Source organism: Saimiri boliviensis, chromosome 1 (assembly GCF_048565385.1).
Source record: "Saimiri boliviensis isolate mSaiBol1 chromosome 1, mSaiBol1.pri, whole genome shotgun sequence".
NCBI classification, from domain to species: Eukaryota; Metazoa; Chordata; class Mammalia; order Primates; family Cebidae; genus Saimiri; species Saimiri boliviensis.
In genome coordinates, this window is record NC_133449.1 from 218,883,200 (window position 1) to 218,898,721 (window position 15,522).

The 15,522-nt window shown below is 36.6% G+C and overlaps 1 protein-coding gene across 4 annotated transcripts in view; it reads right to left on the minus strand.

Moving 5' to 3' along the window:
* POLR3G (RNA polymerase III subunit G) overlaps nt 1–15,522 on the minus strand; it is a 43,674-nt gene that overhangs the window by 9,019 nt on the left and 19,133 nt on the right. For 3 of the 4 annotated variants that reach the window (XM_039464949.2, XM_010340511.3, XM_003920764.4), the window contains exons 4-7: nt 12,608–12,664; nt 10,682–10,732; nt 6,386–6,468; nt 2,540–2,686 (exon numbers count right to left, since the gene is read on the minus strand). In XM_039464949.2, the coding sequence (XP_039320883.1) occupies nt 2,540–2,686; nt 6,386–6,468; nt 10,682–10,732; nt 12,608–12,664 (338 nt within the window). The remainder of the gene's footprint in view (nt 1–2,539; nt 2,687–6,385; nt 6,469–10,681; nt 10,733–12,607; nt 12,665–15,522) is intronic. The other variant, XM_074383803.1, reaches the window with a different exon arrangement.

A 15,522-nucleotide genomic window follows, 5' to 3' on the forward strand; every position in this document is an offset into this window, starting at 1 on the left:
CAGGTTTGTCTATAACTTGGCAACTAGCATAATGCCTGGCATATAGAAGATGCATATAATTGCCATACATTGTTGAATTTAAGGAAATTACATATATATATATATATATATATATATATATATATATGTATATACACACATTTGTTTGTTTGTTTTTGTTTGAGATGTTGTCTCACTCCATCACCCAGGCTGGAGTGCAGTGGCATGATCTTGGCTCACTGCAACCTCCGCCTCCTGGGTTCAAGGGATTCTCCTACCTCAGCCTCCCAAGTAACTGGAATTACAGGTGCCCGCCATCACGCCTGGCTAATTTTTGCATTTTTAGTAGAGACAGGGTTTCACCATGTTGGCCAGGCTGGTCTCGAACTCCTGACCTCGTGATCCGCCTATCTGAGCCTCCCGAAGTGCTGGGATTACAGTGTGAACCACCGTGCCCAGCCAGGAAATAGTATTTTAATAATAGAGCTGTCAAAAGTGTTAAATGCTACAGAAAAGCTAAGTAACATAAAGGCTAAAATTTGTCTATGGTGAGCGTGGAGGCAATAGTTTCTTTCTTTAAGCTACTTCTATTTGTCAAAAGCAATAATTTGAACAGCACGGAGGTGAAACTAAGATTGAAAAGAGCTAATGGTGGGGGAAGGGGTAATGAGCAAGTGATGACCAGCTAAAGAAGCTTTCAAAGAGACAGCATGAGGGAGAATGAGGACAACATATTTTGCAAAGGGAAATGAACATGTTTTAATCCATGAATGTAAGAGACAGGCAGAAAAAGAGGTTAAAAATATGGAAAGGGAAATGACCTGAGAACTATGGTTCAAAAAAAGGATAGGACTACTAGACCCAAATAGGGTAAAGCGGATTTCTTCCCTTGATAAAAAAAAAAAAGAGAAGGAGGAGATAAGACAATGAGTTTGATGGCAGAGGACAGACATGAAATTAATAGAGTTTCCTCTTGATGACTTCATTTCCTGTATGAAGGTACTATCACCTGCTGAGTGAAAGAAAAGGTAGTAAATGAGAGAAAATAAGATGATGATCTAAAATAACTGCTGTAGAGAGCTGACTTAAAAAGAGAATAGAAACATGTTATCCAGCAAAATGGGGCTAGCGTTTTTGGAGGGGTATCAATTTCTGTGATTGCCATGAAATGCTCAACAGGTCAGCTTTGAAAGGGAGAAGAGGTAGAGAGTAGAAATGATCAGAGCTAGAGTCTACAGTGTGCACTAGGAGGGCAAGAGACAAGAATAACGGCAAAAAAGAGGATGAAAGATGAGCAAGGGTCTGAGTTTCTTAGAAACGAAAATTAAAACAGAGAACCAATAAAGGGGAAAGAGATGATCAGAATTACTGACCATCTCAATCATGTCAGAGAGCAATGGAAATAAAAACACGAATGATCTGAAAAAAAAGCTGGTAACAAATGTGATATACCACAAACGTGATATATTTAATTTTTAAATGTTTAGACTTAAAATTTACCTGAAAGACTAGACAGAATATTCAGGAAAATTGTGGGAAAAAAAAACGGTAGCGGGGAAGACATACCCTACGAATATTAACAAAAAATCAGATGCTTCTACTAATTGGAACAGCTTAGTGTTGGTTCAAAATAAATCGGTGGAACAGAGAACAGAAGTAGAAATGGGAATGCAATAGCCAATACAACAAGAATTTCAAAATCAATGAGGAAAGCAAATTATTTAAGAAATGAGGTTAGCAGTTGGCTAACCACTTGGAAACAGATAAAAAATGTATTCATATTAATCTGTTTATGCCAATATAAATTTCAAAAGAACATCAAATTTAATGCAAAATAAATACAGTAAAGATTTCATAGTTGGAACAGTTTTAGGAGAAGCAAAATTTCAGAATGTGGTGTAAGAGGCTGAAATGGAATAGAAGACAAAGGTCACCAGAATGGAGAAGAAACTCTCTGCCTAGGGTTACTGTCTGAGGTATCTACAAAGTCCCGAAGAGGCGGTGGTCTGCACAATTACCCTGCTCAAAAATACCTGACTGGCTCCAGCTACTTCTAAATGTACTATGCGAATTTCATTCTAAAAGTTAGACATCCCAAATCCAAAACACAGAGTCCTGACTCAGCCAGATACCTGAGGTTAAACTGTCAATCTTCTCTGATAGTAGAGTTCACATGCACTTTGGAATTTGAAACACACTGCAGGGATTCTCCTCTAGATATAACGTGGTTCAGCCCTCCATTACCTGAATTGCTGACTTAAATAAATTTTTATGTTGTTAAATCTTAATTGCAGTAATTTGATCAATTTCCTTATCTTTTAGATTTATACTTACAAAGTTGCCAATCAAGTTACTTTTTATCTCCTATATTCAATTTGACATCATTATAATATCAATGCTATAATAGTTCTCTCGACAGCAAGGAGTCAATGCCATTGATAAAAATATACTTCTATTTCCCATCATCTTGGTTTCTGTTTGTTGACTTTAATACATACTATATCTGATTCCTTGTTAGATAAGCTTATAATTTTGCTACCATCCCCAAATGAACCATTACCTCTTCTTGGTCTTCTTCATCATATTCCTCCTGTTCTGCAGCATCATCGTCTTCGTCATCCTCACCTTCTTTACTTTTCTCTTTGCTTCCTTCTTTCTCTTCATTTTCCTCATCTGATTTTTCACCATCACCTCTCTTTTCCAACTCCTGGTATAAGTGAGTTTCATTAATTTGTATGGAAACCACTAGACTGCTGACTTCCCTGCTTAGCCTTAAGGGAACAGTTATCTATTACACATTATTCCAATCCCATCTTATCACCACCTACAGGCCACCACCTACCTAGAAAACTAGGAGTCAACTCAAGAAAGAAGGAATTCACTGTCTCATCACTAAACCAGCATTTTCTTTGATTTTGTTACTTAATAACTGGGTTTCAGATTAATACTGGGCTTATCGGCTTTAATGCATAATGTTTTATTTTTATAATTTCTCTCCTACCTCTCCTTTGTTTTTTTTTTTTTTCAGATAAAGTCTTGCTGTGTTGCCCAGATGGAGTATGGCACAATCCTGGCACACAGCAACCTCTTCCTCCTGGGTTCAAGTGATTCTCCTACCTCAGCTTCCTGAGTAGCTGGAACTACAGGCGCATACTACCATATCTGGCTAATTTTTTGTAATTTTAGTAGAGGGGTTTCTCCATGTTGGCCAGGCTGGTCTTGAACTCCTGGTCTCAAGAGATCTGCCCGCCTTGGCCTCCCAAAGTGCTGGTATTACAGGCATGAGCCATTGCACCTGGCCGTCTATCCTACCTCCTTCTAAAATATTTGAGGTGACTTAGTTTATGGACAACTTTTAGAATGTTATTTTATTTTCCTTTTAACATAAAAGGAGAAAAAAAATAAGGTAATAGTAATATTTCAAAATGTCTATGTTTCACTTTATACATGAGATCATTTAATACTCTTAATTACAATATCAAGTCATCCTGGGTTAGATTACCCTAGTTGCAGATTATCTGTGTCTTCAACTCTTTTCTTTCTCATTATTTACTTCCTGTTGCCAGGAATTTTTGTTTCTTAATATATCTGGCAGATTGAGAAGAAACAGAAATTGAAACTCAAATCACTGTCAATACTAGCAATTTTTAGAAATTCTATAAAAGAAGGCAAAAGAGAGATGCAGAGTTAGGAAAGCTCTGATTCCATGAGAGTCCCACTTAACGACAAGTGGAACCATCAGGGAATAGCACATGAAATTAACTTTACATCTTTGCATTTCTATCATGACTACCAACAATTTTTCAATTTTTTTTCATTTAATAAAAAGTGACCTATTTTCATTACTGTCACTATCTATTCACTAAATTGTACTATGCTTTTTTCATTTAATAAAAAGTGACCTATTTTCATTACTGTCACTATCTGTTCACTAAATTGTACCCTGTTTAATGTGCATATGTTACAGAATTTCACAAGTTTTTCAGGAGTCAATAATTTCACATATTACTACTCATTATTAAGGCATAAGTCACCTCAGCTAAAATGTGATTATTCCTAAACAGAAATAATCTGCAAAGACTCCATCTCTATTATAAGATACTTGCTTTGTAGAGGGCGAAAACATCTGAAGTGACTACAACTTAGCTATCCCTTTACTGGTTCTTAAATGCTTATCTTTAAAACTCCTTGTAATTACATTCAAATCTGAATTTAAGGAAATCAAAGACAATAGAGAGAATACCTGACTACCTTAGATAGGCTCAGTTTCTAATCAAAATTCAAATGCCACCTTTCCTGTCTGCTTAACGCACTCAGGCAGAACAAATAAGACCAAGGTAACAGACATAAGATGATTTATCTTGATAATGACTCATATGTTGTCTTATATGAGCTATTACTACATACAATATAATGTGTGCAATTTTTCCAACTGCCAATCCCTTTGGAAAAGTACAAGTAAACAAAAGAGTGCTTATGGATATTTTGAAGCATCTATAATAAGATATACATACACATATATGATGCTATGTTAATAATTTTTTTTCTATTTCAATCAGATCACAGTAAAAAGACCTGCAACCCGTAAGTGTGTGTAGTTAATAGGAAATTGCAGTGCTATATTTATTTGGCTCTGTGCAGGGTACACACTATATCTAAAAAATCATGCTATTATTTCATAATTAAGAACATAGTTATTTAAACCAGTTATGCAAAAGTACTTTTTAAATACAGTATTAATTCAGTGCCACATAGGAACTAGGAAGTCTGTATTTCTATTATCGCCCCCTCAAATATCTTAAAAAAAAAAAAAAAACATCTTTATTTCCACCACATAGATCTAAATCACTCATAAAATAGGTTAAAAATAGCAGATTTATGCAACTTTTTAACAAAAACTGATCTCAAAGCCACACACATCATCTCATTGCTTCATTCCTTTTTTATTAAGCTACTAGTTTCAGCTCTCCTATTACTAGTCTCCATTCTCTCACTCCTGGTGATATTTAACCATCTAACCTTATTACTTTACAGATTTAAGAATCGAATAATATAATGTAAAGCCACTGAAAACAGTTCAATTATGGACAGAGAGCAGTTCTTACGGTTTAAATATTATACAGCCTTACAGCCACCATACAGAGCCTCCTGTTATGCAGAAATAAGAAGCCTCAGGTATTAGCTTACCACTAATTATTCACACATGAATCATGAGATTTGAATATATGTCACTCCCTCTCCATCCATGAATGTTCTATTATAATAAAACTTGTAATTTTTTTTGCTGAAAAAAAATGAACAATAAGAGAGTCATCTGGGAACAACTCTACTAAACTCATTGGAATTTCTTGATTTAAATTTCCAGTTTACCAGTGTGTGTCCTGAAAAAGGTGTTTACATGTAGAGAATAAGGAAACATAATTTGTTACAGGGAGAAACCACACCCAGAGACCCCAGATCAATCTTCCTTACAGCACACATCATTTTAGCAAGTTTTCTCCAGGAAGCTTTAAGAATGGCCAGATCCTCGCAGGTTCACACATTTGGTGTATGTGCTCGGCTGAGGAGCCAATGGGGCGAAGCTACCATCTGTGGGATTATGACTGAACGCCTCTAAGTCAGAATCCCGCCCAGGCGGAACTATACGGCAGCGCCGCGGAGCCTCGGTTGGCCTCGGATAGCCGGTCCCCCGCCGTTCCCGCCGGCGGGCCGCTCCGCCCCGCGCCGGGACCGGGGTCCGGTGCGGAGTGCCCCTCGTCCTGGGAAACGGGGTGCGGCCGGAAAGGCGGCCGCCCCCTCGCCCGTCACGCAACGCACGTTCGTGGGGAACCTGGCGCTAAACCATTCGTAGACGACCTGTTTCTGGGTCGGGGTTTCGTACTAGCAGAGCAGCTCCCTCGCTGCGATCTATTGAAAGTCAGCCCTCAACACAAGGGTTTGTAAAAAAAAAAAAAAAAAAGTAATATAAAAATTTTGAAAAAAAATATAAAAATAAAGAAAAAAAAAAAAAAAAAAAAAAAAAGAATGGCCAGATCCTGAGTTCGATCAATACAAGCTGTCTAGAACTGCCATCCCATCATTCCACCACAGTTAAACCTGACAGTTATCACTGCTCCTGCATCAGCACTCTGGCTTTATTTTTCATGTGGTCTCGAGCTCAAGTACTGGTCAAAAAATAAAATAAAAATATCAATTTTCCAAGCAAGTAACTAACGAAGGACATGACAGAACCTCCCCATCTCCCAGCCCACAAAGTTAAAACCTTCCCACTTACTTTACATGCTGGGCTCACTTCTGCCAAATTAAAAAGTGAGAGAATGCTGAAAGGTTGAAACAGGAAAGCAAAAGGAGGTAGAATCTTTTGCATTTTTTTCAGTTCACTTTTATAGTAAGAAGAAAACCTTACCTCAATTTTTTTCAAAACATCTGCAGTATTAGTGAGTGAAGTGCCTTTGCCTGCGTCTTTTGCCTTTTTGGGTTTGGGGCCTGCTGAAGTAAAACTACCAGTTAACACATTTTTCTGCAAATGCAACTGTGTATTATATTTCCTTGCCTCTGCGTATGCTGTCCAGCATCATGCTATTGCACCCTAGGCAGTCACATAGTTTTCAGAGTAAATTAATTTTCTCAAAGAATAAACAAATCATACCTCACCAATTTTCCAATGATGAGGAATAAATGATCATCAATAGGACTTTTTTTTTTAAGACTGAAGTCAGGTGTATTTTTAACTAGTACTAGAAATTGGAATTGGCAATTAATATAGTCAGGGCCAAACTGCTGAAATGTTACCTCAGATGGAAGTAGCATGAGTACAGTGAAAGGCTCCCGCAAATCCACCCGCACTGGCTTCTCCTTCACTTTAACCAGAGGAATCTTACCAGGTGTGCAAAATAAAAAGGAAGTGCAGGATAAAAATTCATTTGCCAATGGTGAACGAGATGACAAGTGCAACACAGAACTATCTTTGGAATAAAGATTCAAATAGTTAAACTGAACATATTCATCATATTAACCTGAAAACTCAAAAGCATATACGTGAAATAAAATGTAATGGCTTTGGGCTACATAACTTCTTTTTTTACTCCTATTAAAATTTTACATTTTGAGGCTGTTCTGACTAGAGAAGTATTTCACATATAAATTCTGCCAGTCAGTTACCAAAGCAATATGACAGGCTACAGAATTGTCCCATTGTAGTCAGAAAGTATTACAGTTCTTTTCCAAACTCAAACTGAACACCTAGAAATTACTTTGTAAGAGGAAAATGTGGCTCAGAAAGATGTAATTTTGTTAAAGATTAACATTTAACCTACAGAAAAAAATGTTTAGATTGTGGTAGATGACCTGTAACTGATGGAATTACAATTTACCGTGTTATACGGAATTGCCCCTCGGTGATTTACTGAGCCCAGAGCTCCCAAACATATGTATTAGTGAGGTTTCTCAAACAAAAGTAACAGATTTAATGATTGGTAACTTTCTCTGACCCCCTTGAGGGCAACGACTGCTTAATAAAAACTGTAACACGTAAAATATAGCATCATATATAAACAAGATCTCAATAAATATTCATGCCAAAAAACATTAGTTAATAATGTATTCTACTCATGAAGTCTTTTTCTAAGAACTTGTTAGAAAATTACTTAATTTTGCCGGGCGTGGTGGCTCAAGCCTGTAATCCCAGCACTTTGGGAGGCCGAGGCGGGTGGATCACGAGGTCGAGAGATCGAGACCATCCTGGTCAACATGGTGAAACCCCGTCTCTACTAAAAATACAAAACATTAGCTGGGCATGGTGGCACGTGCCTGTAATCCCAGCTACTCAGGAGGCTGAGGGAGGAGAATTGCCTGAACCCAGGAGGCGGAGGTTGTGGTGAGCCGAGATCGCGCCATTGCACTCCAGCCTGGGTAACAAGAGCAAAACTCTGTCTCAAAAAAAAAAAAAAAAAAAAGAAAGAAAATTACTTAATTTTATAACATATACCTCTGCTAAAGGGATACTAGAGAATATGGCCAGGTAAGTAAACTTATTTTTTTTCCATCTTTGGCCAAGTATCTGCATATATTTGAATAGTTTCTGTTAACATGTGGCAGTAGCTGGTTCTTCAAGAAACAACTGTTTTCATCCTTTGACTCTATTGGTATTGTTTAATTCCATGTAAATGAATGGAGGACATCTCAACAAAAAGGAGAATACAAACTTACAGAAACAAGACACAAAAATTACATAACATATAACAAAACATACTAGAGCAAAATAAAAAAACAAAGTTTTGCTGTTGCTTTGTTTATTAACAAATGGAAACCCTGATACATGGGGAGCTTTTACTAATGCTTAATGTGGGTATAAAATCCCAGGGATGACGTATTTGAAAACATTAACTCTTCCAAAATGAGCACATTCTTTTCAGGTTTAAAGTCAACTACGGATTTGTGATCCCCTAGGACATGACCAGTATCATTCATGCACATGCATTTTCTTATGAAAGTAATATATTTGCCCAATAAAAACCAAGGGTATAAAAGAAGATAAATTGTTGTATCTCAAAATATTTGCATTCAAGCTAAAGGCTGTTATATACTATATCTTTAAAATAAAATAAAAATATTTCTGCCTTAAATACATATGTGCAAAAAATGTAAATGTACTTCTAATATGTGCATTTTGTTATTTGTCAATTGTACCTCAACAAAGGGTTAAAAAGGGGAGTGGGAATTCCTTCTCTTCTCTTTGTTGATAACCCCACTGTTCTTAACCTCTCTGGCTACCTTCCTTTTCCACTCTTCATTCTTCATAGCAAAATTCTAAAAAGGCTCATCTATGCCAGCTGTCTCCAATTCCTAAGCTCCATTTACCAGTTAAGCCATTCCAATTTGGATTCTACCTTTGAGAATCTTTCAAAAAGCTCTCACTGACGTCACCAATAACCAACATGTTAACGATGAGTGAACATTTTCCAATCTTCATCCTATTTGACCTCTTAGCAAAACTGTCTAACATCTTTTAACACTGTTGACAACCTTCCGAAATATCAGATTACCATGTGTTACTCTGCTCTCGTGGTTCTCCTCCTCCCTCTCTTTCCAGTTCCTTTCTTTGCCATTCAATCTCCTCTACCAGCACATTAAATGTTGGCATTCTTCTAAGCTCAGGATTAGGCCTTCCTTTCTTCTAATTACCTAATTCTGCCCTAGGCCATCTCATCCTTTCTCTTGGTCTCAACGATCACATCTCTGATAATGACTACAATCTCCATTTTGAGGTCCATTCCCCTGTATCCAACAATATATTTAACATTTCTATTTGTATATTTCAAAGGATCCAGAAGTAACACCTTTGAACTGAACTTTTGATTTTCTCTTACAAACCTGGTTATTTCTCTACTTTCTCTCCCACAACTGTGTCTCAGTAAACTCCTACTCATCCTTTAATCTCAACTCCAATTCCATTTCCTCAAAGAATACTTCCCAATGAGGACAGTGAGTTTTTGTTTAATGATTTCACCCTATTTGACTGCAAGCTCTATGAGGACAAGGATTATTCCCACTTTGCTCAGTTTTATTCCTGTCAGCACAATGTCCAGCAATAATAGGTAACTATTTACTGAATGGAATTACTAAAGGAAAACAAACTGTAAATATTCACTTTGGCATTCTTCTATACAACATAATGCTATTTTATTGGTTTCCCAATTTTGAAATGTTTTAGTTAATAATTTATAATGTAGCCAGTACAATAAAAAATCTACAGTTATGCAAATGAAAAGATCTACAACAATTGAAAAGTCTTTCTTAGCACCTCCACAATTCTACAACTAAAGGACAATCCTACATAAATAAATACAGGAACAGAAAACTAAATATTGCATGCTCTCACTTATAAGTGGGAGCTACACACTAAGCACACACGGACATAAACATGGGAACAACAGACAAAGTGGACCACTAAAGTCGGGAGGGGAGAAGGGGGTAGGGTGGTTTAACAAACTGCCTATTAGGTAGTACACTCACTACCTGGGTGTTAGATACCAATTTAACAAACCTGCACATGTACCCCTTGTATCTAAAATGTATCTAAACACATGCAAAATGAAATGAATAAAATGAATGCTAAAATTTTTTAAAATATATAAAATTAAAAAATAAGACATACACAAAGAAAAAGTGATAGCTAAGAAAATAATAATAGACACCCAAAAGATAAACAACAAAAAATAAGCTTTAGCAAAAGATATATGGTGGGGACAGGGGGACAGAGAGAAAGACAGACAGAGTCAGGGTCTTAGAAAGAGCATCAAGGTCTTGCTCTGTATTCCAGGCTTAAGTGCAGTGGTGCAATCTTGGCTTACTGCAGCCTCCACCTCTTGGGCTCAAGTGATCCTCCCACCTTAGCGTCCCATGTAGCGGACTACAGGTACATGCCACAACACTTGACTATTTTTTTTTTTTTAACTTTTTGTAGAGACAAGGTCTCACTATGTTGCCCAGGCTGGTCTTAAATTCCTGGGCTGAAGCAATCCTCCCACCTCAGCCTCCCAAAGTGCTGGGATTACAGGCATAAGCCTTCTTGTCTGGCTCAAAATACTTTAAGAAAAGCATTAAGAACAGTAAGTATAACTTTGGGTTGATAAGTCCATATTAACAGAATGTAAGAAATAAACTTTTCCTCCCTGACTTACTATTACATTAGTCAATGTACCTTTTTTACATTTATTCCTTGGCATCATCTCTCTTGGAAGTCTTCTCCAATCTGTACATGAAACAAAAAATTTAAAAATTGCAATTTCCTCCAGGAATTAGTGGCATTGGACATAACTATTTGAAGGAAACAACAGTTATCCAGACAATGACAATCTGACTGTACAAATTTAGCCTGAAACATAACAAAACAAAATCCAAATATAACAGATAATGATATATATTTTCCTATAAAGAAAAAAGTTTATTAAAATAGCTCTGAAATAGTGCTATAAAATTTTGGGGGAAGAAAATCTTATGGTAATTATTTGTGGGTGTTGGAATTACAACAAATTTTAAGTATTATTTATATTGATTTATTTGACTACTTTGTATAAGTTTTCTGTAGTTGATATATTATGTAGTTGATATATTTCTTATGCAACTAATTTTTTTTCCAAAGTATGATAACACAATCCCAACACGTGCAAAATGAAATAAGCAATTCTAATATCTGAAAACTTTAAAATTAAAAATACAAACAGCTGTCAAAAATAAATTTCCAAGCCTGTAATCCCAGCACTTTGGGAGGCCGAGGCGGGTGGATCACAAGGTCAAGAGATCGAGACCATCTTGGTCAACATGGTGAAACCCCGTCTCTACTAAAAATACAAAAAAAATAGCTGGGCATGGTGGTGCATGCCTGTAATCCCAGCTACTCAGGAGGCTGAGGCAGGAGAATTGCCTGAACCCAGGAGGCGGAGGTTGCGGTGAGCCGAGATCGCGCCATTGCACTCCAGCCTGGGTAACAAGAGCGAAACTCCGTCTCAAAAAAAAATAAAAAATAAAAAAATAAAAAATAAAAAAATAAATTTCCTCCAATAAATTTTGCTTGCATTCGCTAAATAATTCCTCTAATGTGTCACTTTCTTTTAGTTTTTAAGCCTATAGTTAAGCAGAAAATTGAAGCAACAGAAAAATTGGTTGAAAAATACTGCCTACTAATAAAGAAATTTCATTGCATTTTTACAAAACCTTTAAATCTCAAGTCATTTTACCTGAACTAATAAATTTTGCTTTGAATATATTTTAGTTTTTGTAAACTATTCATTTTAGATGATGGAATATGTAAAGAGAAACATTTGAGAGATGAATACTAATGAAATCGAAGAAATGTGAGACCTAAGTTGTTTCCAGGGTGCCCAAACTTATCCATATTGAAAAGATAGTACTATAATCTGTAAAAATGATAATGCTGTTAATGCCATTTATGTTTTTACGTAAGGGTAGTTTCCATAAAAGACCAAGGACAGAGACATAAAAAGAATGTAAATTAAAATGAGAAGACCTGGGTTCCAACAGTATTGGCCAGGTGGCCTGACAGGTCACTTTATTTCTATGGCAACTGTTTTTATTTGCAAAATGAATGGGTGGCATGAGGGCTGCTTTACAGCCCCTTCTAAGTTGTCTACACCGAAGGTAAAGCTTCTTTTTAGATACAGTTATTTTGAAAAAGAAACCTAGCAACTAAAAATAGTCTATGCCTGCTGATTAAGAAAGGAAGATCCATGAGCTTGGCTTAAAATATCTTTAAAACTATATTTTTGTTTCCTCTTCAAATGCTCTAAAATTGCTCAGGGGCATATTATTTGTGCTTTTTGGCATTTCAAACTAAAATTGTGATTGTGGCTAATGAAATTAGAAAATCAAAAGGGTTTCTTTGCCCTGTCCTTTTTATAAAAAATGTATTTTAAGAACTTCCACAAAAGCACTTCAATTCTTCCTTGTTTTAGCATAAAAATATTTTCACCTTAGTTTCCAAAGATTTATATTACTAATTAATCACAATAAAAGAACCAGACTCAATTTTCCTTTGGTTAAAAATAGAAAACTTATCCTTAAAAAGAATACGAGACAGTCTGTTTTCATACTGAGTGTTTGTAGTTACCTGGTATCCATTCTTCCTTGTACACTTTCATGTATCTTTTACTATACCTTTCGATATCTAAGGGAAAAAAGAATAAAGAGCTCATTAGGAAAATCATGAGTAACCCTGAACTTACGCCATTCCTTTAAGATAACTGAAAACAACAGACATTTTTTATTTCACATACAGGGAGTTTCCTACATTTGTATATAAGAAAATGGGAAAAAGGGTAGAAGTAGGCAAGGTTGGACTTGGTGAGGGGTTACCAATCTGAGGGATAAATGAGCAAGCTGCAAGCCTCCCATGCCAACTGCTGAGAACTCTGCAGGGACCCTCTGAGCTTGCCAAAACCAGTAAAGCCACAACTATGGCTCTTACTTCCGACTTGTCCACCTCATCACAAGAAACACCCTTCAGGAGGGCACAAACTATTTCCCAGCAGCACAAGTTGGAAAGCAACACTATCACACAAAAGCTTGAAGCTTTGTTCATCATAAAAAGAAGTTCAGGAGTTAGGCATGAAAAAGGGAAGATAATACTAAAGATGGATAGATAAAAGTCAAGGACCAAATATGTACTGATTTTTCTTCTATGTCAAGAATATGCTTCCAAATAATATAATCATGTATTACAGAAAGATAACTAAAATAAGCAGTAGATAAGAGATCAAGAGATCAGGTTTTTCTAGATAGTTTAACTGCTTGACATCAGGGCAAACGTTTTAACTAATCTTGTCAAGTTTTTCATCTGCAAAATGAAGTCAGCACAAACGAGAGATTTTCAGCATTTGTAACACAATGACTTCTTTTTTTTTTTGGAATTTTTCCAAAACAGATTCCCTATTTTAAATAATTTTGACCCTCAGTATACCAGAAAAAAACAGTTTTTGCCCTTTTTTCTCTGGGTACAATAGACCATTTTTTACATTTTAAGTATTTTTAAGTTAATTTCAAATAATGAAATACAGAGAATAAATAAAAAAGATAACAGATAAAAGAGTAAAGAGGTATTAAAAACCAATTATTGGAACCCAATTAAAAAGGGGTAAAGAATTTGAATAGACATTTCTCTAAAGAAGATACAAAAATGGACAAAAAGCATGAAAAGACATCCAACATCACTAATCATTATGGAAATTTAAATCAAAACCACAATGAGATACTGTGTTACAACCACTGGGATGGCTAGAATAAAAAAAAATAGCAAATGTTGGCAAGGATATGGAGAAATTGGAACACTCATACATTATTGATGGGAATGTAAAATGGTACAGCTACTTTAGAAAAGAGTTTGACACTTCCTCAAAATGCTAAATATAGTTACCATATGATCCTATGTATATACCCAATAGAAATGCAAACATATGTTCACACAAAACATGTACATGATTGTTCATGACAGCATAACTTATGTTATCTCAAAAGTGAACTGACCCAAATGCCCATCAAGTGATGAGTGGATAAACAAAATGTGGCATATCCATACAGTGGAATATTATTAAGCCAGAAAAAGGAATAAAGCACTTGTATGTACTAAGCCACTGATGAACCTTGAAAACATTATGGCAAGTGAAAGAAGCCAGTCTCAAAAAGACACATATTACATCATTCCACTTACACGACATAGACAGAACAGATAAATCTGTAGAGACAGAAAGCAGATTGCTGGTGCCATGGGTTGTCAGTAGGGAAGACTAGGGAGTGACTAATAAAGGGTACAGATTTTCTTTTCTGGATGATGAAAAGCTTCAAAAAAATTAGACAGTGGCTGGATGCAGTGGCTCACACCTATAATCCCAGCTCTTTGAGAGGCAAGGGTAGGTAGATTACTTGAGGTCAGGAGTTCAAGACCAGCCAGGCCAACATGGTGAAACCCCATCTCTACCAAAAATACAAAAAAATTAGCCAGGCGTGGTGTGCCTGTAATTCCAGATACTCGGGAGACTGAGGCAACAGAATCACTTGAATCCAGGAGAAGGAGGCTGCAGTGAGCTGAGATCATGCCACTGCACTCCCGTCTGGGTGATAGAGCAAGACCCTGTCTCAAAAAAAAAAAAAAAAAAAAAAAAAATTAAATAGTGGTGTTGATTGGACAATTCTGTGGCTATATTAACTGAATTGTACACTTTAAAAAGTAGATTCTACATATGTGGATTATGTCTCAGTAAAACGGTTACTTAAAAATCAGTAAAGCTGGGTGCGATGGCTCACTCCTGTAATCCCAGCACTTTGGGAGGCCGAAGCAGGTGGATTATGAGGTCAAGGGATCAAAACCATCCTGGCCAACATGGTGAAACCCTGTGTCTACTAAAAACACAGAAATTAGCCAGGCATGGTGGCATGTACCTGTAGTCCCAGCTACTTGGGAGGCTGAGGCGGAAGAATTGCTTGAACCCAAGAGGCGGAGGTTGCAGTGAGCCAAGATTGTGCCACTGTGCTCCAGCTAGGCAACAGAGCAAGACTCGAGCTCAGGGAAAAAAAAAAAAAAAAAAATCAATAAAACTAGGCCCAACACAGTGGCTCAAGATGTAATCTCAGCACTCTGGGAGGCCGAGGCAGGTGGATCCCTTCAGTCCAGGAGTTCCAGACCAGCCTGAACAACATGGTGAAACCCCATCTCTACAAAAAAATACAAAAATTAGCCGGGCATGGTGGCTCATGCCAGTGGATTCCAGCTACTTGGGAAGTTATGGCGGGTGGGAGGATCGCTTGAGCCTGGAAGTTGGAGGCTGCGGTAAACTGAGATTATGCCACTGCATTTCAGCCTGGTTGACAAAATGAGATCCTGTCTCAAATGAAAATAAATAAAGCTATTAGACATTTTACTAAGTAATTAAGTATAGTAAATTCAAATTTATATTCCATGTTTTAGTGGTTTTGAAGGAAAATTTAACCAAAATGGGCAAAGTCATTTGAATACACTTTTCTGTACATCAG